General features: G+C 51.8%; 1 protein-coding gene across 1 annotated transcript in view; it reads left to right on the top strand.

Moving 5' to 3' along the window:
- Window positions 1-4,694: 4,694 nt before the first annotated feature.
- Window positions 4,695-22,535, top strand: part of LOC311205114 (cystathionine beta-synthase-like) — a gene marked incomplete at its 5' end in the record, with an annotated part of 28,467 nt that continues 10,626 nt past the window's right edge. Inside the window, 11 exons of the mRNA XM_084279406.1 lie at window positions 4,695-4,719; window positions 5,384-5,502; window positions 6,381-6,431; window positions 9,355-9,440; window positions 10,641-10,746; window positions 11,264-11,418; window positions 14,802-14,908; window positions 17,339-17,473; window positions 18,869-18,948; window positions 20,146-20,277; window positions 21,494-21,563. Coding sequence (XP_084135532.1) covers window positions 4,695-4,719; window positions 5,384-5,502; window positions 6,381-6,431; window positions 9,355-9,440; window positions 10,641-10,746; window positions 11,264-11,418; window positions 14,802-14,908; window positions 17,339-17,473; window positions 18,869-18,948; window positions 20,146-20,277; window positions 21,494-21,563 — 1,066 coding nt within the window. The remainder of the gene's footprint in view (window positions 4,720-5,383; window positions 5,503-6,380; window positions 6,432-9,354; window positions 9,441-10,640; window positions 10,747-11,263; window positions 11,419-14,801; window positions 14,909-17,338; window positions 17,474-18,868; window positions 18,949-20,145; window positions 20,278-21,493; window positions 21,564-22,535) is intronic.

Genomic DNA, 22,535 nt, shown 5'->3' with positions numbered 1-22,535 from the left:
CAGTTATCAGGCAGTGGCTTAGGGATTGTTTTGATGTCGTTGTGTCCAGTGTTATTTCCCACTTTTTGCACAAGCTGCAGCTGACTCCTGAACTCTGGCTGAGCTTCTTCCAAGCAGCCAGATGGGTCTTACCTGCCCCCCAAGCTTGGCACTGAATGGTTCCTGAAAACTTCAGCTTGCTGTTAGGAATTCCACGCACCACACTCGCTGCCAGGAGGTGACGGGTGTTCCCGCTGCCACCAGCAGCCTTTCTTACTGCGTAGTTTCAACACGCTACCTCGACAAAGGGAAGACTCCTTATGCTTTAAAGAGCTGGGGCAAAATCAATGCAGTGCACCCTATTTATTGCACAAATGTTCCAAAATGTACCATGTAACGAGCTCAATAAAAGCTGGTTGATTGCAGAATGACTGGGTTCTTTTTTTCCAAGTTGAAAGTGTTAGACTTTAGACTGTGACAAATTTCTGTTGGCTGCAGAAGACCTCTCACTTTCAGTGTGTGGACTTGCAAGGCTCTGCACTTCTGTCTCCAGAGAGCTGCTGGTAGGACAGGACTGTTGGAGTGCCACCCCATGGTCTGCTTCTCCTGGCTGCCTTCAGCATAATCCCTGTGTTTCTGAAGGGAATGCTGTAGAGATGGGGCTCAGATGCTGCTGTTTAAGTTCCTACAGCAGCAGCTGCCTGTGCAATCAATGGGATAGATATTTCTGAATGAATAAATGCAAGGGCTGTGAGCCAGCCTGTGTGTCTGTGAGAAGGCAGTGTCTCTTGGGAATGATGGTGAAGCCATAACATGAAAAGGCACGTGAGGTGTGAGGGTGCTGTTCTGCAGGTAAGGAGCAGCTGGGAGAAACCAAAAGGGCTGTCTGTGTTATTTCAGAGCCATGTGTTTGTGCTGTCGCTCGGCATCTTTGTTGGTTGATCAAGTTAAACCATGATGAAGGTGTTTTATGTCTGCTAGGCAAGTCAGTAAACCCCTTAGACCTCGGCTGTTTTGGTCCTCATTTCCTGATGCAGCCAGTGCTGGCGCAGCCCTGTCCAAAAAGCTTAGGACCCTGTAGGCCAGTCTCATCAGGGTGTCTGCAAGTTGGAACAGCATGGGGAAAGGCCAGTGGGTGGAGAGGGGTGGGGATAAGCTTCCTCTGCCTGTCTGGTGCCAGGGCCCGTCCTGGGGGTGTGCAGCATAAACTCCTTGCTAGCTCACTCGCCTGAGTACTGGGTTTTCTTATGGGGGCACGGTTCACCTACCTCCTCACACACACTGTGCTTTATCCCCAGCTTTACCTTTTTACTCCTGATGCAGTTTAGCCCCCAACAGCATGGAGTGACTGACACAGCAGGAAAATGGCACATGAAACTTCCTTTACCTTATACATCCTTTTCATGTGACAGTTGAAGTGCTGTCATTGCCGGCAGCAATTGCAGATCGTGGCTTTATCTTTACCTTCTGGCAGCCCTCTCTGAGGCAAAAAGGATCCTGATATCGCAGCCTGATACGCGGAAGGCCGGCGTCGCTCCCAGGCTCGCCCGTGCGAGGAAAGAGTGTTTCAGCAGAAAGGCCAAAGGCTAACCAGGCATGGAGAGCAGCCACAGCAGCGGCGTGGGATCAAGTTCCACCTGCTGGCAGGTGGAACTTGCTGGGACTGGGGCCTGCCCAGCCGCGGCCCCGCTCCTGCCTCCAGGCTGCAGCCACCATCCTGAGCAGGAAGCTGGATCAGTTAAAAAATGCCCCAGCCAGGTTGAGCTGGAGAGATGGGAGAAGTTTTAGCCAGTGGAGCTAGTAAGGAAAACATCCAGGGCTGTTTGGCATCCCCCAAGGGCATCCCCTTGGCAGCAGCCCCCAGGCCCCAGTCACACACGCCCTGAGGCTGTAAGGCCGTTATTGCTGACTAATGGCACCCCTGGCCCCAGCTGCAGCAGTGCCCATCCTCACGGGTCACCAGCACAAGGAAAATTACTGGGTACAATCTGCTGTACTGGCTCTGGAGATAAACAGAGGACTTCAGTCCAGAAAGCAATAAATTCCCTTTGGGTGGAAAAAACCCCAACAACCGAACACCACCAACCTGTGCTTATGTTGCTGATGGAAGGGCTCCTACGTTTTGCCGCTGTAAGGTAATGGCAGATGTTTTTGACCTTTGCTTATGAAATATTCCTGAAGGCCTTCTTTATCTGCACAGGCTTGTTGGAAGAGAAGCCTTGGAGGGGGAAGTGGCTGTGAGCAGGCATGGAGGGGGCACAGCTCCCTGCCAGGGTCCGAGGTGCCCAGTGTGCACCAGTGTGCTGGCCCCACTGGGGTTAAATGTGCACAGCAGGGATGCTCTATATTGGTGTGAGTCCCACAGAGCCCAGGCCCTCTCCTTCAGTCCCTGCCTAAACTGTTTTGCAGTTGTGCCTGCACCCAGACTGGCACCCAGCCACCCATGCTGCCCTATCACTTGCCAGGGCCCCAGCTTGGCCCCAGAGCTGCCCTAGGTCCACACAGTTTACTGCCTTGCAAACAATATCCAGCTGAAATGCAGCTTTCTTGCCCCCGCCTCCCCCCCAGCCATGCTATGTTACCCCATCAGTGAAATCGGTGTTCTGGTTTGTTTTTCTGGGCATCTGTGATGGAGAGGGCAACGTACCATAGGGATGGCTGGAAGTGGGGGCAGGAGGGAGGACTGCAGGCAGGGCCTGCTCAGCTGGGTATGGCTGCTGCAGCAACCGGTGGCTCCTGCAAAGCAGGACTGTCCCCATACCTTCCTCAAGGTCGAGGGAAATGATGGAGGACAGCCATGTGTGACGGCTGTGTCCAGCCACTGCTTCGCTCCCTGCCAAACACAGAGAGTCACGGCGTGGCTGTGGTGCTGGAGGGTGGTGAATGAGGGGAGAGCCTGCAGGACCCGGTGAGCAGCCCACTCACCTCCCACCACCCTTGCACCCCCGCCTTAGTCTGAAAGAAAAGACATTTACCCCTGTTCAGGGGAAAAGCCAAGCATGCTGCAGGTTGTGCCACTCTTTGGGTAGCGAGCAACGTGCTGCGGGTTCTTCAGACAAAGGCACCTGCTTCCTTTGCATCTGCCAGCTCGCAGGGCTTTGAAAAATCCCTGCCTCTTCTAGCAGTGACCAGCTGCATTTGTAGGCCCAAACGAGTGGCCTGTGTGCACCCAGCGCTCCTACGCTGCTCCCGGAGTCGAGTGATGCGTCACAGACACTTCACCCCCTCAGGGAAGCTGGGGTGAGGGCCATGTGCTGGTTCACAGTGAGACCGCTGCCTTTTGGACCCATCAGCACCTGCTGAACGCGCTGACCAGCCCCGTGGGGGGAGCACAGCGGGCCTGACCTGCCAAGGGTGGGGAAAGCCGGCATGTTTGGAATCGCCTGTGCCTTGGGTTCCTTCCAGTGTCCCCCTGAGAAAAACTAGCAGGTCTGCTCTACCCCCAGGCCTGTCTCTGGAGTAGAAGGACTGGGGATGGGGGCACATCAGATACACAGAAAACGTGCTTGGGTTGTACAAGGAAATGCTGGTCTCTCCCAAAACCTATGGGTATGTTTCTTCGACACAGAAATTAAAAAATAGAAGTTTTCTAACCCATTTTCTTCTTGGGCTGGGACAGGCTTGGGCTAGTGCAGCCCACACTGAGTGCCTCACCCCATCATACAGATCCCTGCCGAGGTCAGGCTGGTCACGAAATCAGCGTTGCTCGGAAGTGTCGGTGGGGTCTAGCCCCAGGCTATTACGTTATTCATCTGGCATTGGTAAGACTTAAATTACAGGGAGGAGAGCTTCATAAAGACCTGTATTTGTGACAGATGGCACATGTCATGTTTCAGCTGGAATTATTTTGCACTAAAATAAGGCTTTTGCACCAAATGCATTGAACAGGAGAAAAAATAAGTTTAACAGCAAGTAATAGCCTCCTTTTTCCCCATCTTACCCATGTAATTCAGACAGCAGGTATTACCACTGCTATTCCAACTCACAGCCCTACTCAGTTTGAACAGTAGCAGTTTCGATCGTGTGTCCTCCCAGCAAACGGCTTCCCTGGACAGCCAAGAGCCAAGGAAAGCCCATTCTCCCTTGGATTATCTGCTGGGTTTTCCCAGACCATTTCTAATCCTTCTCCTGACATCCTATCAAGCCCTCCCATGGAGCTCCAACTATTTTTACAAAGCTGTTTTGGTTATTAGATTACACAGGAGAGAAAAAGGTGGTATTTTTTTTTTTCCTTGCTTGGTACAGCAGAATCAGGAATATTTCAAAACTGGATTGTCACCTCTAGGAGCAAGATGCACTTGGGGAGGGGGAGGTGGTCACCAAAGATCCCACCTTCCAAGCGCCCGTGATGAAAATGTGAGCGCCACATCCCTTCTGACCCCTCTGGGAGGAACACTGTGACACTACCTCCACAAAGAGTCTTTCCAATGATGCATTAAAAGCTGGGGCCCTCTCCCTGTGCAGGGAGACGAACTCTCCCCTCACACCTCCTTGTGAGAGCCAGCAGCTATGCCACTGCTCTTGGCTGGCTGGCTGGGTCTCCGGCTGCTGCTTGCTGGCCCTGGGACGCTGCCATTTGGTCAGTGGGATCCTTCAGGGTAAACGTTGCGAGGTAACTGTTCAGCTGGAGGACACAGTGGCATGTGGCTGCTGTGGAACAGCCAACCCTGCGATGGGCTCTCCCATGGGCATTTTCACCTTGGTCATGCTAAAACATGAGCACTGGCAACGGGCATTCAGGTATCCTCAGGCCACGTTTTGATTTCGTACCCAGGCTGGGCCGTGCCTGGCATGTCCGTGCCGAGCAGCAGCACAACAAGGGTGCCCGTGCAGACCCCAGCCAGCCCACCGCCAGCCAGCTTCTCTGCCCTAAGCCCAGGCACCAGCAAACCAGGGCAACCTGCTGCTCTCCCTTGCTGGTGGCAGTCGGCTACATGCCCACCCCTACAGCTGGTGATGCCAGAGCCAGGCTGGGTCACAGGGATGGGGATGGTGGGCAAATTACTTGAGCATGCTGGTCAAATTCAGTCATCAGCTTCTACCTTCCCAATGAAAAAGGGCATGGGGAAATGTTCTCAAGTCCCCAGATTTGCCATGTAAGCCTTTTGTGAAGAAAATATTTAATCAAAAAAAGAGTAATTGTTAAACTGAGCATTTAATTTCAAAATTCCTTCCGTCCCTCCACATGCCCACCCGTGTCTCTGTTTCATTTGAGGCTGAAAAAGAAATAACCTCCATTTCTTCCAGTTTTGTCACCAAACGGACAAACCTTCTATATTTTTTCACCATGCCTTCCCTTCGGGTGGGCGCTGCCTCAGGAGGAGCTGGGAAGGGGTGGCTGGGTTATTCTGTAACTGCAGCGCCCAGAAAACACAATTCTTGTCACGGTTGGGGTTATTTGCAGCCTCTTTGCGAGAGACCTGCATGCTCTGCGTCACATCAGATAGCCCACAAGACTCTTCTACAACAGATTACCTCTGGCAATGTTTTCCAGAGAGTTCATTTATTGCAAAAAGACCAAAGGTAATGTCATTCCTGTGCTAATACCTGCAACAGTCGGGTCTTTGAAAGGTTTAATTCCAAAATAAGCATTCCAATAAGCCTTATTCGTGCCCGATCATCCAAACAGCAATTAAGTTCCCTTTGGGACTGAGTTTTTGGGAGAGCGTGGCCCCAGCCTGGGCCCGGCAGCTCCAGGCACTGCCCCAGCTGTGGGAAGAAAGAGAGGAGGGACCAAAATTCCTGTGGGTTCTTCCTCTTCCACTAAATCTGCACCCACCTGGGTAGCTTTCTAACTGTCCTGCTGGCGTTTGGGAATCACCATGGAGCAGAAGCTGTTTGCCGTTCTGGGCTGATTTACCAGTAAAGCAATTGTACAAGGAGCAGGAGCTAGCAGGAGGGAAGAGAAGGTTAGGGCTGGAAGTGGTGCAGAGACTAACCCCAGGTTCCCAGAGGACACAGAGAGTCTGTATCAGACCTGTTGGAAGATGTCATTTCTGTCATTGCTTATGCCTGATTCAGCAAGGCACATGCTGACACTGACAAGCTGGGTTTAAGCAGCAGGTTAAGTATGAGGCATGAGATCAGAAATGGAATTCTGAAGCCACCACAAAATTTCTGGGGGATGGGTCAAGAGCACTCCTGAAGATAAGTATGAATTAAAACAAACAATAAATGGCTTATCTTTTTTTTATACCCCAATCCCTTATGCTCGGGGAGCAATCAGGTGCTGGGCATAATTAGGCGTGGGGCAGGACCCAATCAGCGTCCCTCCGCAGAGCGCTTACGGCCGCTCATTGGTGTCCCCTGCCACTGGGCACATATAAGCTCAGCGCTGGAGCCCAGCGAAGGCGCTCGGCGGATACGCTGGAGGGGGTGAGTATGGCTTGCCTGTTACCCAGCTCGCTGCTCTTCCGATGGCAGACTGCCTGCGAGCCGTGCCTGCCCACCAGGTAACGTTATCCTTGCGGAGAGGCTTGAAAGAGGAGGAATCTGGTAGCCCCTGCTTCTGAGCCTGTTCAAAGGTTGCCTCCGATCCAGGGAGTGTCTGCGCTTTCAGCAAGATCTGAATAAACCTGAAAACCAGGGAGGTTCTGGCTTTACGCGGCAAGGTCAGTCGGGCGGTAGAGAGGGGTCTCTGGAGAGCTTGTGCCGTCTCCATCCCTGGTGGTTTTCAAGACCCAAGAGGACAAAGCCACTGAACATCCTGGGCTCAACTTAGTGCTAGCCCAGCTTTGAGAAGGAGACGGGACTGGGGACCTCCTGAGGCCCCCTTCCAGCCTGGGTCACTGCATCTTTCTGTTAAACTGCCGCTGTATTTATCTCGCTCAGGGGCGGCAATACCGTTTCTTACAAAAAAAGGGCAAGAAAACAGCATTTTGCTTTGAAAGGGGCAAGTTCACAGGTAACCCTCTCTGCTCTGCCGCGCTCGTCTCGTTTTCCCTCAGCCTTCTGAATGAGTGTCTTGATTTTCTTCCTTTTGAAGTTATCAGCGCAGCCTGATAACTCAATTATTGCAATCTCCTGTCTGCAGGGCACTCTATAAACATTAGCCCATGCTCTTTGTCATGTGTTTTCAGTAAGTGGCAGCAGCTGGGGAACTGCGCGTCAGCATGCCCGGTCTCTTGGCTCGCCTCCCAGCTCCAGTGGATATTTCCATTCAGCCTTTGTCCAGGCTTGTGCCTTCTCAAGCTTCTCTAGTTAGCGGAGAGTAACGGGGCCCTTACAGCCTGATGTGTTTGGTGGCTGATCTGATGAGAGCTGAAGCTTTAGGCACAGGTTGGGAGGGGTATTGGGACATAGGCAAGGGTTTCGGTAGTAAGAGAGGATGTATCTTTGCTTTGTATTATAAGGTGGCTTGAAACATTGCTGGGGGAAGAATGGGGAGATGTTTGCACTGCACTTTGTTCCTCTCAGTCATGTCTGGCTGCAGCCAGACTTTCCAGAGAGGTCCCGTGTCCCTTTCTGCCCACACTTCCCACACAGCCTGTGCAGTTACAGGATGTGACTGCCGAGGCCATCAGCAGGGAGCGGCTTGCTGGTGTTGTGTTGAGGCCTCCAAAAGATACAGAAAGGCTGGATTTTTCCCACCCTTTGGTACTGATTCGGGTCACAAGGCGTCTCATGTAGATTTATTGGGGTTCCTGCACTTTGGGCAGTTTTTAAAGTCACCTTCAGAGCCACGGTGGTTTTAGACATCTCTTAAATATGAATTCAGACCTAGGGCACAATGATGCAGAGATAGATCTGGATGTCTGCAATCCTGCAGCACCATGCCAGAAAGTAACCTTGGATGAGACAGTTGAGAAGTCCTCCAGCAGAGAGGAGTGTAGATGTTGACCTAGTCAAGGGCCAGGTGTTGTTTCTTTGTTCTCTGGGTGTGTAGAAAATATCTCTGCATCCACTCTGGGTGAGCAAACAAACAAAAACCCCATTCTTGCCATTTTTTTTTATGTCAGATGTTAAGGGAACTGAACACAATGAGTAGAAGCTTATTTTAGAAGGTGGAAAGCCAGTAATGTTCTTCCTTCCATGCAGTCCTCAGCCACCTGAGCACAGCTTGCTGCCTCCAACCCTTGGCTTTCAGGCCAGGTTGGCTGCTCCTGGCAGAGGCAATGCTGGGGTCTGTGGCATTTCTTGGTGGTGGCAAGGGAGGTGCTTGGATGCTGCTGTTCCCAGGCAGGTGCCCAGGGGGCATCAGGGTGCTCCTAAGCCCCCCAGGGAGGTCACCCACCTTCACCCAGGGCTTGTCAGGTGGCTGTCCTCACAGACGAACACATGATGTTGGCTTCCCATGTGCTCAGCTGAAATGTGAAGTGGCTCTGGGGACACTGCCCTAAAGTGGGGGTACAAACCCCCATCTGGTGCGTGGCCTGTGACACCAGGCCCTTTTCAATGATCCCTGCAGCTTGACATCACTCCGTCAACTCCACCAAGCTGTGCCATGAGGAAAGATGGGGCACAGGCAGTGTGCCCACGAAGCCAGGGCTGGAGGGGACAGGGGGCTTGTGCAGACCCCCCCAGTCGATGCCGGCCTCCCTTGCGGCAAAAACCCACCAGGGCAGGGAGCCACGTGGTGGCAAAGAGGGAAAAGACCCACAAAAGAATCCCTAATAATTTCAGCCTCCCACTTCTCCTCTCTTTCCACACCATGGCAAAATAGTCAAGATGGGCACCACCAGAAAAAAACAACACACAACTGCTAAAGCTTAGTCTGCCAACATTGTGGTTGGTAACCGGTGACCTCAGTTGTGAAAGCATGCTAACTGCCTCTGATACACACACTGTGGCTTATCTCTTCTTTACCCACGGGTGACTTTTGCTCCTTCCCAGTTAATTCATGAGGTAAACAGGGATTTGCTTGGGGAGACACACTCAAGGCCAACACAAATCCTGGCTTGCAAGGAAATGAGCTGGGGTTTTTTGGTTGGTTTTTTGGCGGGGTTTTTTGTTGTTGTTGTTTTTTGTGGGTTTTTTTTTCTTTCTCTTTAATCCCTCCCAGTAAGCAACAGGTTTGGCAGCGGTGGGGAAGAGCACCAGGAGACAAAGTTTGCCATGAGAGTTTTTGTCAGACCAGTTGTGGGGTCCAAGCTGTTTTGGGCCCTGCACCCTCATGGTCTCTTGCTGCTTTGTGGGGCTGGTGTCTCCAAAGGAGAATAGGAATATATAAATCATATGAATGCAACCTGGTGTACCCTGCCTGCTGTCGTGATTCAAGCTTCAGTCACGGGTCCAGGTGGCAACCTGAGGTCCTGGCCTCCATCTTTGGGATGCCCCCATACCTCTGGCTGAGGAGGAAGCTTGGCCACACACTGTGGACTGTTTTAGACCTCTGCTATGGCTAGAGTAATGGTGTGGTGTATTTCTGTGTTTCAGGGACATCCCAACAGGCAGGGAGTGAGCCTCAGCCCCATCCTGCCGGCCAGCGGGACACCACCGGGGAAGGACGGGGACGACCTCGGGTGCTGCCGAGCTGCTTCAAGAAACCTCCCGCCCAGTGGGTGACGTGAGCAAGAGAGCAGGAGGAGGATGGCAGAAATGGTAATTAAGGCTGTCCTTTGGCTCACGTGTCAAGCCTCTAATTAATTAGATAATCGGGACCCAGCCACAACAGCGTGCTGGCTGCTTGCCTGGCCTTTGTGAGTCAGCCCCGCTTCACCCACAGTGCCGGCAGCCTGGGTGCTGAGGAGAGGCAGAACAGTGGCTTTATGGCCTGGGATGAAGATGATGCTCTGCAGACCTCTTGGCCTCTGCTACCTGTGCTGCACATGTTGGCTCCTCCTGCCAGCTGCCTGAATCCCTCCCTGAGGCAGTGGCCAGAGTGGGCTTCCCACATCCCCTCCCCATGGCAACAAGCCTGGTCCTTCTGCAGGCAGTCCTCTGAGTTTAGAAGTGAGGTATTTCTTCTGTGTGTCACTGGCTTGGTTCTATCAAATTTCAAAATTACATCTTTGTTCTCAGTCTGGAGTAAAATGTAGAAGGGAGGCTCAGCACCCTGCCTTGGAGAATTTCCACTACAGTAGAGGTAACAAGAGCTTTACACTTGCTCTAATTGCAGAAGGCACCCCCACAGTAGTGTAGGAAGATGGGGCCAGGCTACAACAAGCACTTTAATGCCACCTTTCATCATCAATCAAAGCAAGACACAAGTCTCCAATCATGAACCTACTGAGCTGCAAGGTCCTGTTATTCAACAGAGGCTGAGTTAGGACAAATTAATTCTGCGAACAAGCCAGAAAAGAAACTTCCAGTTACCAAAATCACGTGTCTTTTCTCCACATGACTGGTTTCTTCAGCACAAAAAGGTGGCTGATGGATCGCAGAGAGGGTCACACCAAAGCTCCATGTAACCCTTATTTCTGCCTTTGGTCAGTAGCAGATGCTGAGAATAAACCAAAAACCCAGACTCCTCCTTTTTTCTGTATATACACCAGCCATACAGAGAAACCAGCACCACAAATTACCATTTTCACAGGGCAAAGGCACCATTAGGGGAAATGTGGTTAAAAGTCACTAAAGAACTCGACCTCTGCAAACCCGTTTAACCCTCTTCTGGTTCCACTTTTACCCACTCTGCTCCTACAGTTGCTCCTGTTGATTTCACTTGGCCTTATTACTTGAAGCTGAGAAACAGAAAAGTGTTTCTCTGTTACCTTCTCCAGATCCTTCAGGATGTACAGCCTGTTCTCACCACCAGACATCCACCTCATTCCTAGTCTGATGCACCCTGCTCTCTTTCTAAGAGAGCTCTACTGTGGAGCTCACTCTGTACCCCTGAGCATCTTTGCTGCCCTTCCCTGATGTTTTGCTTTTACTGGTTCTCTTTTTTAGCTTTTAAGACACTCAGAAGGCAAAGTAGAGGTGTCCTCTGGAACTCTGAGGCCCTACTATCACCATACAAGTATTCTCAAATCACTGCTGGACTTACCTACAGTTTCTTCACTGCTAGAGTGAAGGACACTGCCTTTGGCCAAATGATTAAATTCAGAGCACTAGGTTTTCTAGTGGGTGATGCTTCAATGTGCATTAGAGCAGGGAAGGATTTACTAGAGATGGTGGCCAGGTGATGGTTTACCACGCACCATGGTCTAGCATATCATGACAAAAGAGCAATTTCATGCATCTGTGGAACTGGGGTTTTGAAATGCCACAGTAGGCACGCCCCATGCCAGCAGGCTGCCCTGCCTCCTCACACCAATGCCATTTCTTGCCTTTGAAGATTACTGGTGCCTGCCAGCTTGCTTTTCCCCCTGGGTGACCGTGGGTCTCTCTATCCACCACACAGGAGCTGACCAAGACGTGCCCGCTCGTGAACGGCAGCTGTGGGGGAAGTCAGGAAAGCAAAGCTGACTGCACATGGATTCTTCCCAACTTGCCCAGTAAGTGCACGTGGACAGCTACAACGCCTGCCAGCAAGTCTCCACACTCCTGTATGCCCTTGTAAGTAACTCTTTTGTGCTGGTTATTTCAGAGCGCAGACACCTCGGTATCTTTTTCTGAAGACAAAGTGCTGTTGTTACACTAGGATGGTCATGACCAGAAGTCAGTAGTTTGACAATACATTATGCTAATGATGGTTTATTTCCCAGAAGGCCAAATCCACCCTCTGTCTCCTCTCCAGGAAGAACTGTTTCATGCCCTTTACTCTTACAGAAAAGCATCCCTGGAGACTCAGCCCCGTCTCTTCCAGCACACACTTGGAAGCATCTGCTAGTTTGGGACATTTTATTTTAGAAGAATTAAGATTAACGTATTTTAGAGGGAGATTTCAATCAGGGACATGTACACATCTGGTAGAATGGACTTTGTGAGATCTGGTGTTTCCCAGCAGAAGTGAAGGCAACCCCAACTGCTGGGCACTTGAGGAGATGCAGGAATGGCTCTCCTGGCTGTTGTGTAACGCATGCATACACCCCAAAGCTGTTGGCACCCGTCTCATTGTGCAGCACAGACAGTAACAGCCATCAGTTGAAGGACTGTGGGTGGGCTGCCCTTGTTCCTTCAAATAGTCCAAAGAAGATCTCTAAGTACTAGAATGTCTTCACCAGTGGCTGAGAGAACGTCATGGAAATGGATTACAAGGGCCTGGGCCTTTAAATAAGTAGAAAATGGCCCATGCAGAGGTTGCTCACTCCATGCAAGTGACCCAAGAGCACAGTGCAAGGCAAAGTGATCGCTATGAGCAGTTCTTATCCTCCCAGCAGCCCGTTTCCTCCCAGGGTGAGGTAAGCCTGCCAAAGTGCCCAGACTAGACTCGACAGGAGGTGCTTTGATGGCCCGGCAAAACAGACCCAAACAAGTTATTAGAGATAAGGCTGCCCTATAAATGTCACGGGAACTGCGGACATGTCCCTGCCGTGCCAAAGATGTAAAACAGGAATTCAGCTCCAGTATGTGAGGAACTGGAGCCCATGGGAGGTGCGGCGCTGCTCTGTGTGGACACCTGCCAGGCAGGAGCGGGCTGGGGGAGCTTCGTTTGGCATGTCAGGCAGGACACAGCCAGAACACGGCCACCGGCGTGTGTGAAGCCCAAAGCGACCCCTGGGTCTGGCCCGGTGAAGGAGTTAGGTCCTCAGTGGGCTCCACAGCTTCAGAGCTGATCCAGCAAACATTCATTCAGGCACTCAGCCAGTGCAGTTCCTGCAGCTAGTGGCCAAGGACAGGATCAGCTCTTCACTCAAAACGTTTTGGGGTTTTTTTCCCAATTATTGTGCTGACTGGGATAACAATCTCAGGTTTTAGCAATTTAGGATCAGGGTGCCATAGGGGCTGGTGCCAGGGACAATCCCAACTACCAGCCAAGAGGTGGGCAGTCAGGGGGGGCACCGAGGCAGGCCCAGCCAAGGACATCAGGCACCTTCTTGAGGTTGGGGTCTGTTTAAGGGGTCTCGTACAGCATCACTGGGACAGGGACTGAAACAACCCACAGTGTAACGGTGAAGAAAATACACCAGGACATGTCGCACCATTTCTTTTGCTTTGCAGAAGTGCATGGAGAGGGTGGTTTGTTTTCCCTGCTCTGGGTGAACCACAGATAACAGCTCGTGTAGAAAAAATGTCTGGACTTCCTGAGATTCCCCTGTGAAACCTGATTGAGTTTTGGGGCTTGAAGAAGAGGATGGGGTGGGGATTGGGAGAAGGAGAAGACAACATGTTATTTTAATTAAGAATATTATTTATTCTTATTATTTAACCTTATTATTTAAATTTTCCCAAAGATACAGACCTGCTAGAATCTCAGCAAGAATCAATTGGTTTGCCAGGGCTGTTTTTTCCCCACATTTTTCCCCATGCCATAGCACACTTTGCTGGGGTTCAGAGGGCACGGTAGCATCTCATCTGCCACAATTGCTGGCTGAAGGTAAATAAATGGGCTTGCTTTCTTCTCTCAAGCTGATTTTCCACCACCTAGATGTGTAACATAATGTGCAGGCCACTCTCCTGAAAACCAAGCTCTCAGTATAAACACTGCCTGAAGAAGCCGGAGGCTCCTTGTGCCGTGGCTCAGTACCACCAAAATCCCTGAGAATTTCAGTGGCTTTTCAAGCAGATGAGAGGGGGCTGCAGCTGTGGGGAAGCTCATTTATTGACTTATTGCCTCACATTTCCCAGCACTCAGTAGAGGTTGCAGTGGGCACGGTAACGCTTTCCATGGAGGGAGAGGTAACAGCACACGTGTAATCGTTTCAGGGCTCCAGACAGAAGAAGGTTGGCTCCTTTTGGTGGTAAAAACCTGCACTAAACCACTACCCCTGTGCTCTTGCAAAGCAAGAAGTGTTCATATCACGCTTGCAAAGCCTGGAGGGAGGGGTGTGTATGTGTGTCTTTAAGTAAATCAGCATGTCATCCCTACGCCATATGGACCTTCTGTCAGCAGACAGCCACCCGCCTGGCTGCGACAGCAGACAGGGACAGCTTGGGTTCAAGGTTCAGAGGATGATAGTAGGTGAGATCTGTGCAAAGGGGAGCTGAACAGTGAGGGAGTGGGGCTTTGTCAGCCCACTCAGAGAGAGAAGTGCTGGCTGTCAACCAGGGCCAGTATGTTTGTGGCCCCAGTAAACACAGCCCCCACCAATCTTTTCCCTCTGTTTCTGAAAAAGTCCAAGGATGCGAGTTCCCTGGCTGCCTGGCAAGATGTGTTCAGTTGCACGTTGGGCGAACAAGGCTTTTCCATTCTGGTTGCAATTGCTGTGATGTGGTTCTTGGCTTCTGGGGGCGTCTGGCAGAGACCAGCAAAACCAGGAGGCTGGATTGCACTGCTCCAAGAGCTCAGTTTAATTATTTGCTAAAAAATCCCCCAGAGTCCACTGTGGCTTGGGCCTTTCTGATGGCTTGGAGCTGTGCTTGCACGTCTGGGAGTCCTTGCCAGGCGAGCATCAGTTGGCTCAGGAATGACTGAAAATGTGAAAAGCAGATTTGGTGGTGGGTAGGATGGAGGAAGGAAGATGAGCCTTGTATTGTCTATGTCCTTCTCACGTTCTCACCCACTATGTAAAATCCCAAGGCTTGTCAGCTCGTCTCACTTCACTTAGTCATAGGTCTGACCCAGGGCCTTTCAGAACAGGATATTTCAGAAGAGCCCTGACAACTAATTAAATTATTTTTTTGTGCAAAAGAATTAATAACTCATTGTAAGAGTGACAGAAAACTCTAGCTAGCTCCTGTTGCCGTTACCTGTTGATGGGGACCTTTTCTTTTGGCGGTGGGGGTGTCTCTCAGTAGGCCTTGATAAAGTTGCTGAAACCTCACTCAGATTTTATTTTGGTTCAAATTCTGTAACAGTTACTTGGATTAGACTCTCTTCTTCCCCTGCACTGTTTCAGGCCAGAAGAAACAAAGATCTTGCCCAACATACTGAAAAAAATTGGCTGCACCCCAATGGTCCGAATCAACAAGATTGGGAAGTCCTATGGACTCAAGTGTGAGCTCTGTGAGTGTCCCCTTTCCACCAAGTTTTTCCATGCCATGAGGTGAGGGGTGGTGATGGAGGGAGGCTTTAGAAGAGGTTCTGTGGAGAAGCAGCACAGATGTGTAATGTCAGGTTCTCCTGCCTGCTAGTTTACACTACAGTCATTTGCCAGACCAAACAGGATGGTTTCAATGAGAAGGGGGCTGATGGTTATGGAGGTGTCTCTCCTTTCAAATAACTGCAGTATAAGCTCAGAGAAGAGCTGGGCTGAATTTGGGAATGGGTGGATGACATCATGGAACGGGCAGGGATACTGCAGCACCCTGGGCAGGATGCAACACGCACAGAAAAGAGACTGGCTGAGACTTCCCAAAATGTGCTGGGTGATACGGGGCATGGCAGGGCTCTACCCACAGCCTGCCCAGGCAGAGGGAGCAGCTCAGGCTGTGGGGGACACACACCAGCACAGTCCCTGGGAGCCAGGCAGAGCTCCCACACGGTGTGGGGACTCTACTCAGCCTTCACATCATCTCCACCAGGTCAGCTGGAGACCCACCAGGTACTGTCATCTGCTGTGTCACTGTGTGGGGAAAAGTGGCAGCTTCTCTTGGGGATCTTTCCAAAATGCAGCCCCAGGCAGAGCCGTGAGGGCTGCAGACAGCCAGGTCTGTGAGACAAGGTGTTAGGCCCTGGTGCTAAAGGCCAAGCCAAGGCACTGGCTGCAGGGACAGGCTTTCTGGCAGGACCCAAGCCCTGCCCCAAGGGGATGTTAGCACAGTGCTGGTGCTGCCTCATGTTGTATTCAGTCTGCTCCCTGTCAGAAGTAAGGGGGGTACGATTAGGCTGTCTCTGTGTGTAAGGACTTTTCAACCTCCTTTCCTATAACATTTAACCCTACCTAAATCACTCCAGCCAAACTGGGCAGAAGGACGGTAAGATTCAGGCAGTAAGATTCATGTGTCACATAGCTGGGCAGGAAGGAGACTTGAGGAGTGCTCATGCTCAATGGAAGGGCCCAGCAAGACCTTGTCCACCCCATAGCCAGCCTCCACTGGGCACCAGGCCATATGGAGCCTACTGTGCTCTTCGACCAGATCCCTTCTCAGGATCTGGGATCCTCAGGTCCCTAACCCTGCAACCTCCACGGTGCATCACCTCACGATTCCCAGAACGATGCCTCAGGGCAGAGCAGGTAGCCATGGAGCAGAGGTGGAAGGACAGGTCTGCCATGTCTGGTCCCTCTCTGAAGCTGTCAGTCCCTTGGAGGATGTCTTGCTGGGGAAAGTACCTAACGGGAGAGAGAGAGAGAGAGAGAGAGAGAGAGAGGATTTAGTGCGAACAGCGGTGGGGAAGCTGGGAAGACCGTGTTTTCTGGGAAGGTGTCTCCCTCCCCTGGCGCAGGAGGGGAAGGGGAATACGACAGGCAGGGCAGCTGCATAGTCCTCTGAGCTGCAGGTCAGCAGAGAGCCCCTTACCTAGGAGCACATACTAGAGTGAGTAAAGCAGTGCTGCCCCAAGGCAGCAGTGACGGCTGGACACGATTACCTGGGATTTCTGTGCCTCCGGGGATCCCTGAGCAGCTGAGGCTTTAGGAGTTTTGCATTACAACATGCAAACCCTGTCGCTCTGGCTGCTCAAGTGTGGGGTTGATTTGCCAGCCCCAGGTAGCTGTCTCTGCTGGGGTGAAGCAGGTGGCACCCTGAAAGCACACATTCCTCCCTGCTGCCTGGCAAACAGAGCTCGCTGCCATCAGTTCAGATGCAGGTGCTCATCAAAACCTTGGTGAGGAGAGCCTTGCTCCAAGCATTAGTGGTGTGGAGGGCCTGACTGGCAGCCAAGGGGTGCCTTGCAGTTTGGGCATGAAGTCTCTGTTACCTGGGGGTTTTTGGGGGGAAGGGGGCTCAGTGAATCAATTAGAATTTGGGCTGACATTTGAAAGTGCCAGCTGTAATTTTTTTTTCTTTATGGCACCCCATTCAGGACTGCAGATCACCCCTGCAGAAGTGGGCCTTTCTAGATACCTATGAATACCTGCCATGCCCCAAGAAAGACTGTGACACCTAGTTGTTAACCCTGACAGTGCCTTGCTCAGGGAAGAGTCTTCAAGGCAGGGCTGCAAGGTGTATCGTACCAGTGTGAGACCCTCCACCTAGCAATCACTGCATATCTAGTTGATGTTAAACCCATCCTGGATTTACCAGGCCTGCCTTCAGTGTGCAGCAGGTAGATGAAACATGGGGGGAAAGATGGACTAGGGTATTCTGGTGGGTAATCCCATGACAAGTGCAGCACCCCATAAGTAAACGGTGGATGCATTCCACTTAGCAAAGGACAGTCCCAAGGGGGAGGAATGGGTGTCCTCGAATGACTACAGTGAGGGCTGGGGGGAGCAGGGAGCTGGTGCCCCTGGCTGCAGCTTGTCCCTTACCGAGCCTCACCTTTCATTTCCAGTGGCAAAATGCGAGTACTTCAACGCAGGGGGCAGTGTGAAGGACCGCATCAGCCTGAGGATGGTGGAAGATGCAGAGAGAGCCGGGATTATAAAACCAGGAGATACGCTGATTGAACCCACTTCAGGAAATACAGGTGGGAAGGGCAGGGATGTTCCTTCTGCGAGGTACCAGGTGGGGTGGCATCTATGAGGAGCTGCTGGAGGGGCAGGAATTTGAGTTCTTGCAGTTGCAAAGTCAGCTTGTGCCCTCGTGGCTCTGGCTTTGTCCTCCCCCAGGCTCCTCTCCCAACAGCTGCAGGCATCCCAGGGTGCTGAGCTGCCTTGTTGCTGAAATTCCCAAGGGTCTGCAGGATCCCACACCTGCACAGGTGTGCCTGCCAGGTTATCTTGCAGCAAGGTAGACAGGCTGGGGAGTTGGAGGAGCCAGGGCAATCCCAGGGGATTTCAGGCTGGGAATATTCAGGCTCTTGAGTATTCAGAGGTTCCCAAGAAGGTTTCCCTGACAGGCTGAAAGACAAATCATTTGTTGTTTTGGTTTTTTAACCTTGTGACTGTCATCCTGCTCAGGCACTGGGTCACAGCAGACGAGACTCACCTCAGTTCTGCAGCCTGCACAGGACCATGCTGTTTCCATGGCCCTTTTCTGCTCCCAGCACCAATGTCCCCACCGTGTCGGGGATGTGTGTGTACCTGGTGCGCTTTCCTGAGGCACAGTGGAGGCTGTCAAGGCACACTGGAGAGAGTTGAAGCCATGTCCCTCCCTGTGTTCCCCACCTCCCTCTCACTAGCCATAGAAATCAGAGCTTGTCTCTAGGAATTTCACTCCTTACTGGCCCGTTTGCTGCAGGTGCCCCCGAACCAGCCCCCCTGTCCTTGGACAACCCACAGCCACAGGGGTGAGGGGGCCTGTGTGCCCCAGCACTGTTTCTCCGTTGGCTGCCCTGGCTCCCTGCCCACCTGGGGCAGTCGGGGTGGCACCATGACCCTGCCCACCCCCAGCGCCCTCTCGCAGGGACAGACATGCTGCTCCCGCCTCACCTCCCCCCTCTAGCTGGGGAGCAGCTGGCTCCATCCATCACCCACAGCGAAACCGGAGAGGAGATCCCCTTTGCCCGCTCGACACAAGGTGACGTGCAGCTTTGTCTGTGTGTGTCCAGCTGAGAGCAGTTGAGGGGGAGGGGAAGGTGCTCCTGAGACAAAAATCACCTCCTCTCTCCCGTGTCCCCGAAAGCAAAGGAAGAGACCTGAGCCTTGGTGAGGGGAGGAAAGCGCTCCCGGGCCCTGCCATTGGCTCTGTGTCACGCTAACAGGCTCTTGAGCAAGAGGGACACTGCAGCTGGGCTTGCCCATTAGTGCATCCTCCCAGGCTCCTGGCACATCCCAGCAGGGTGCCCTTGTCACCTGTAGCCCATGGGTTGACATTTTTAGGTTGTGCTCATGGGTGGGAGAGGAAGGTAGGCAGCAATGTGTGTCGGTCGGCCTTGCCAAATGCTGTCACTAACCAATTCCCTTTCCTCCCCATCCCCTAGGAATCGGGCTGGCCCTGGTGGCTGCAGTGAAAGGTTACCGCTGCATCATCGTCTTGCCGGAGAAAATGAGCATGGAAAAGGTCAGAGCTCTGTACAGTATTACCCTGCAGCTGGGGAACATCTCCCCCCCTGCCTCACCCTGCCTCTCCCTTTCTACAGACAGAGTGCCCTCTCCTTCAAAGGGTGAGGAGCCTCACCACGCACACACTGACATTGCTTTGTAGTTACTCAGAAGATTTCCTCTTGATGAAAGAAAAGCACACTGTGGTGGCCTGGCTGATCATCCAGCGTGAGCAGTGTAGCTGAGGTCATGTGTTAGCCAAACACAGCGTGTGCCTGCAGAGAGATGGAGCAGGATCTGCTGTCTGCGAGGGCAAGGGCTGGATGGAGGCAGGCAGGCACTGGGGCTCTGCTGTCGGTCCTGCTGTCTTCTCCTCTCACATCTGACCTGTCACTTGGTCTTTCCTTGTCGCTATGGTTTTCTTTAACCTGGAGACATGGTTGTCTGAGCTGCCTTCTTGCATGAGAGCTGGTGATGAGGTGAAACTGCCATCCTGGAGACTGCAGAAATCTCTGCCTTGGGGAGCCAAACTACTCAGCTAACTCATGACAGTGAAGCCAGACCTGGACCCTGACTTAGCTCAAAACTGAGCCCTTCTCCAAAGCACCACCCTCATTTCAACCTAAATCTCACTTAAGCTTCGTGTGGATCAGATGCCACCTCCACCTGTCATGGACTTCATCTCCAGGCACCCCAGCACTCACCCACCCTTCTCTTTTGACCCTCTCTCCCCCCGTGGTGAGTGGATTAATACCCTACAGCTGATTTGTAGCTGGTCCTTCCCTGCACTTGGTGAGGTGAGAGAAGGGACGTGGGACAAAGACATCTTATAGACCTTCTTGTTGCATGTAGGGGCTCAGACTGCAGCACACAGGAGCCACTGCTCCCTACCCTGGTTCCCTTCTGCCCCTTTCCCTGGGTACCAAGGAGCAGTGCAGTGTTACCTACCTCTGCTGTGCCCCCAGCCTGCCCTCCAAGTAGAAAGGGGCATGAGACCAGGCTTGAATCCACGTGCCAGCTTCAGGCAGGAGTCTTTAGGTGCCAGGCAGATGTCAGAGCTGGTATAATTGAGAATCAGACATTGTATCTCCAAATGTTAAATGTCTCCCACATGTGAAGTTCCTCTGGCATCTGATGCTGCCATAAGCCTGCAGGTTCGGATTACCATCACTACGTGGGATCAGTTGTGTTACATCTACTCTCTTCCCCCTCAAAGGTCAATATTCTGAAGGCCCTGGGTGTTGAAATCGTGAGGACCCCGTGCACCCGCTTTGATGCCCCGGAGTCTAACATTCGTGTTGCCTGGAAGCTGAAAAGTGAAATCCCAAACTCTCACATCCTGGACCAGGTAAACACTGTTCCTGCACCAACTCTCTTTCCAAATGTGGTTTATAGCGTGTGCTCCAAGTGTGCCGGGCTTCGGGCCCTTCGCTCAAATTGGCAGCGGGGGCGGATCTCATCAGTGTGTTATGGTGTTTGAAACCGAATCGCTCCTCTGTAAAGCACAAGGTGGCAGGAGCAAAACAAGGGACACTTCCAAACCTGTAATACTGCTGCCAAAGCCTGGATGTGGGTGAGGCTGGGTTCTCTCGCACACTCAAATTGCTCCTCAAATTGCTTCAGATTTAACTATGACCTGAAAAAAAAAATCACTTTTAATGCCTGGCTGGCAGCCTCTGTTCTGCCTCAGAAATAAACCTCATGCTGTAGAGGGAAAATAGACCAGCAGCACTGGGACCGGTACAGGAAGGCACGTCTCCTTCCAGCCTGACCCCGTTGCAAGAGGGGATCCCTGTAGTGGGCAGGGAACTCCTAGAGCACAGGAAAGTCAGGGAAACTATAAATTATCTTCCTGCTAACAGGAAGCTCAGTGTCTGAACATGCTTTTCAGAAGCAGCTTGGTCCACAGGTGTGAACACAGGGCTGCACACATTTCAGTGCTGTACCTGTGCACCCCTTGCAGTAAATCCCTCTGTACAGGTAGGACAACTACTCCAGCCCACATTTCCCAGCCACCTAAATTGCTGCACTGCCAGCCACAAATGCCCCAAAGCAGCTCACAAAATTACATATATGACACTTGAAAAGAAGTTTTTTAAGGGAGGAATGTTGTTCTGTTTCCTGAGCCCTTTAGAAGTATGGTGGGGCTGTGTTTCCAACTTTTTCAGGGCAGCAGAGAAGGATAAAAATGTTTCTGGCTAAGCAATAGTTAAAACACCCAGGAGCTCTCTTGTGTGCAGCAGCTAGGACTTTAACAAGACCATCAAATCCTACACAACCTGGCAGTGCAGCATATGGCAAAGCTGCTGCACCATCCCCACACTAAATAGGAACCAAGTGACAAGAGAATGAGTGCTTGTAGGCATGTTTGATCTTGCAGCGTGGACAAATCCCAAACATGCTTAGAAACCTGTCCCAAAGTGACAACCAGGATGAATACCTGTCACCTGGCCTGGCTGGGCGGCTGCATGCTCTGGGTAAAGCTCAGCAGGAGCCACTGCTAGTTTGGTATTTGACCTACACTTCAGACAGTAACTGGTGCTGTTCTCTGTTGAAACAAACAGTACCGAAACCCAAGCAACCCCCTGGCTCATTACGACACCACAGCGGAGGAGATCCTGGAGCAGTGTGAAGGTACTGTCTGCACTATTGTTTCTGTGGGCTGAGGAAGTGCAGAGAGCCACAGCCCTCTCTGAGAAGCTTGTTTTACATCGTTTACTGACCTAAATGTCTAGACACGGCCAAAAGGGCCTCTGTAGGTGAAGTCACCCTCGATAATACTGACGCACAGGGTGAGGCAACTCTGCGTAATCCCATCCAGATCCACCTGAGCCTGCAGGGCTTCCCTGCTACGGCCTCTCCTTTCAAAAACCTAAGGGAGGAGTCCAGAGACTTAACAAATTCAGGCTGCACTCAAGGAGGACGAGCCCATCTCTGCAGCTACAACACCTCTGCAGCACTGACTTCTCTGTGACCCACCAGCTGAGAGCACAAGGTGGCCTCACTGGGGAATACAAATTCATCAGGGCACGGCAAGCTGCATCTGATCCAGCAGCGTTCATTTGCAAATCAAAATAGACTGAAACTCCACAGGCTGATGACATTCAATGTGATGGCTGGGGGAGGATAAAGTCCTATCCCAGTCCATGGCTGTGCAGATAGAAGTGAAATTTATTGCCAGCCCTGGGAGCAGTCTAAAATGTAAACAGGGCTCAAGGGTTTTAACTGGAGAACAGTTTTCATAATTGTAAGGCAGTCGGGTAGCAACAGAAACAATAGAGTCCCAGCCTTCCCTCCACTACGACGTTTAGATTTGCTCCTACTGGCTGCCAGCAGTGAATTATAGATCCCTTTTTCCCAATGAAGTTGCAGCACAGGGCTCTGAAGGCCTGATGCTGACTCTGCTCCTACACCAGTGTAATTTCACTGATGCTAGCAGGGCTACATCGGACTGACATCAATGCCAGGCAGAGCTCTGCCCTCGCTCTACTGTAGGTGCTGACACTGTCTGGAAAGCTGTGCCTGTTATTGATATGTGTTGTTATAGATGTGCATGCTTTGCTTCAACGTGGTACAGTTTGAAAGGGCTGGGAACACTGGGATACT

The sequence above is a fragment of the Gallinula chloropus genome (assembly GCF_964237585.1).
Source record: "Gallinula chloropus genome assembly, chromosome: 1".
NCBI classification, from domain to species: domain Eukaryota; kingdom Metazoa; phylum Chordata; class Aves; order Gruiformes; family Rallidae; genus Gallinula; species Gallinula chloropus.
The sequence above is the reverse complement of the archived record's forward strand: the minus strand, read 5'-3'. Positions and strand labels throughout refer to the sequence as shown.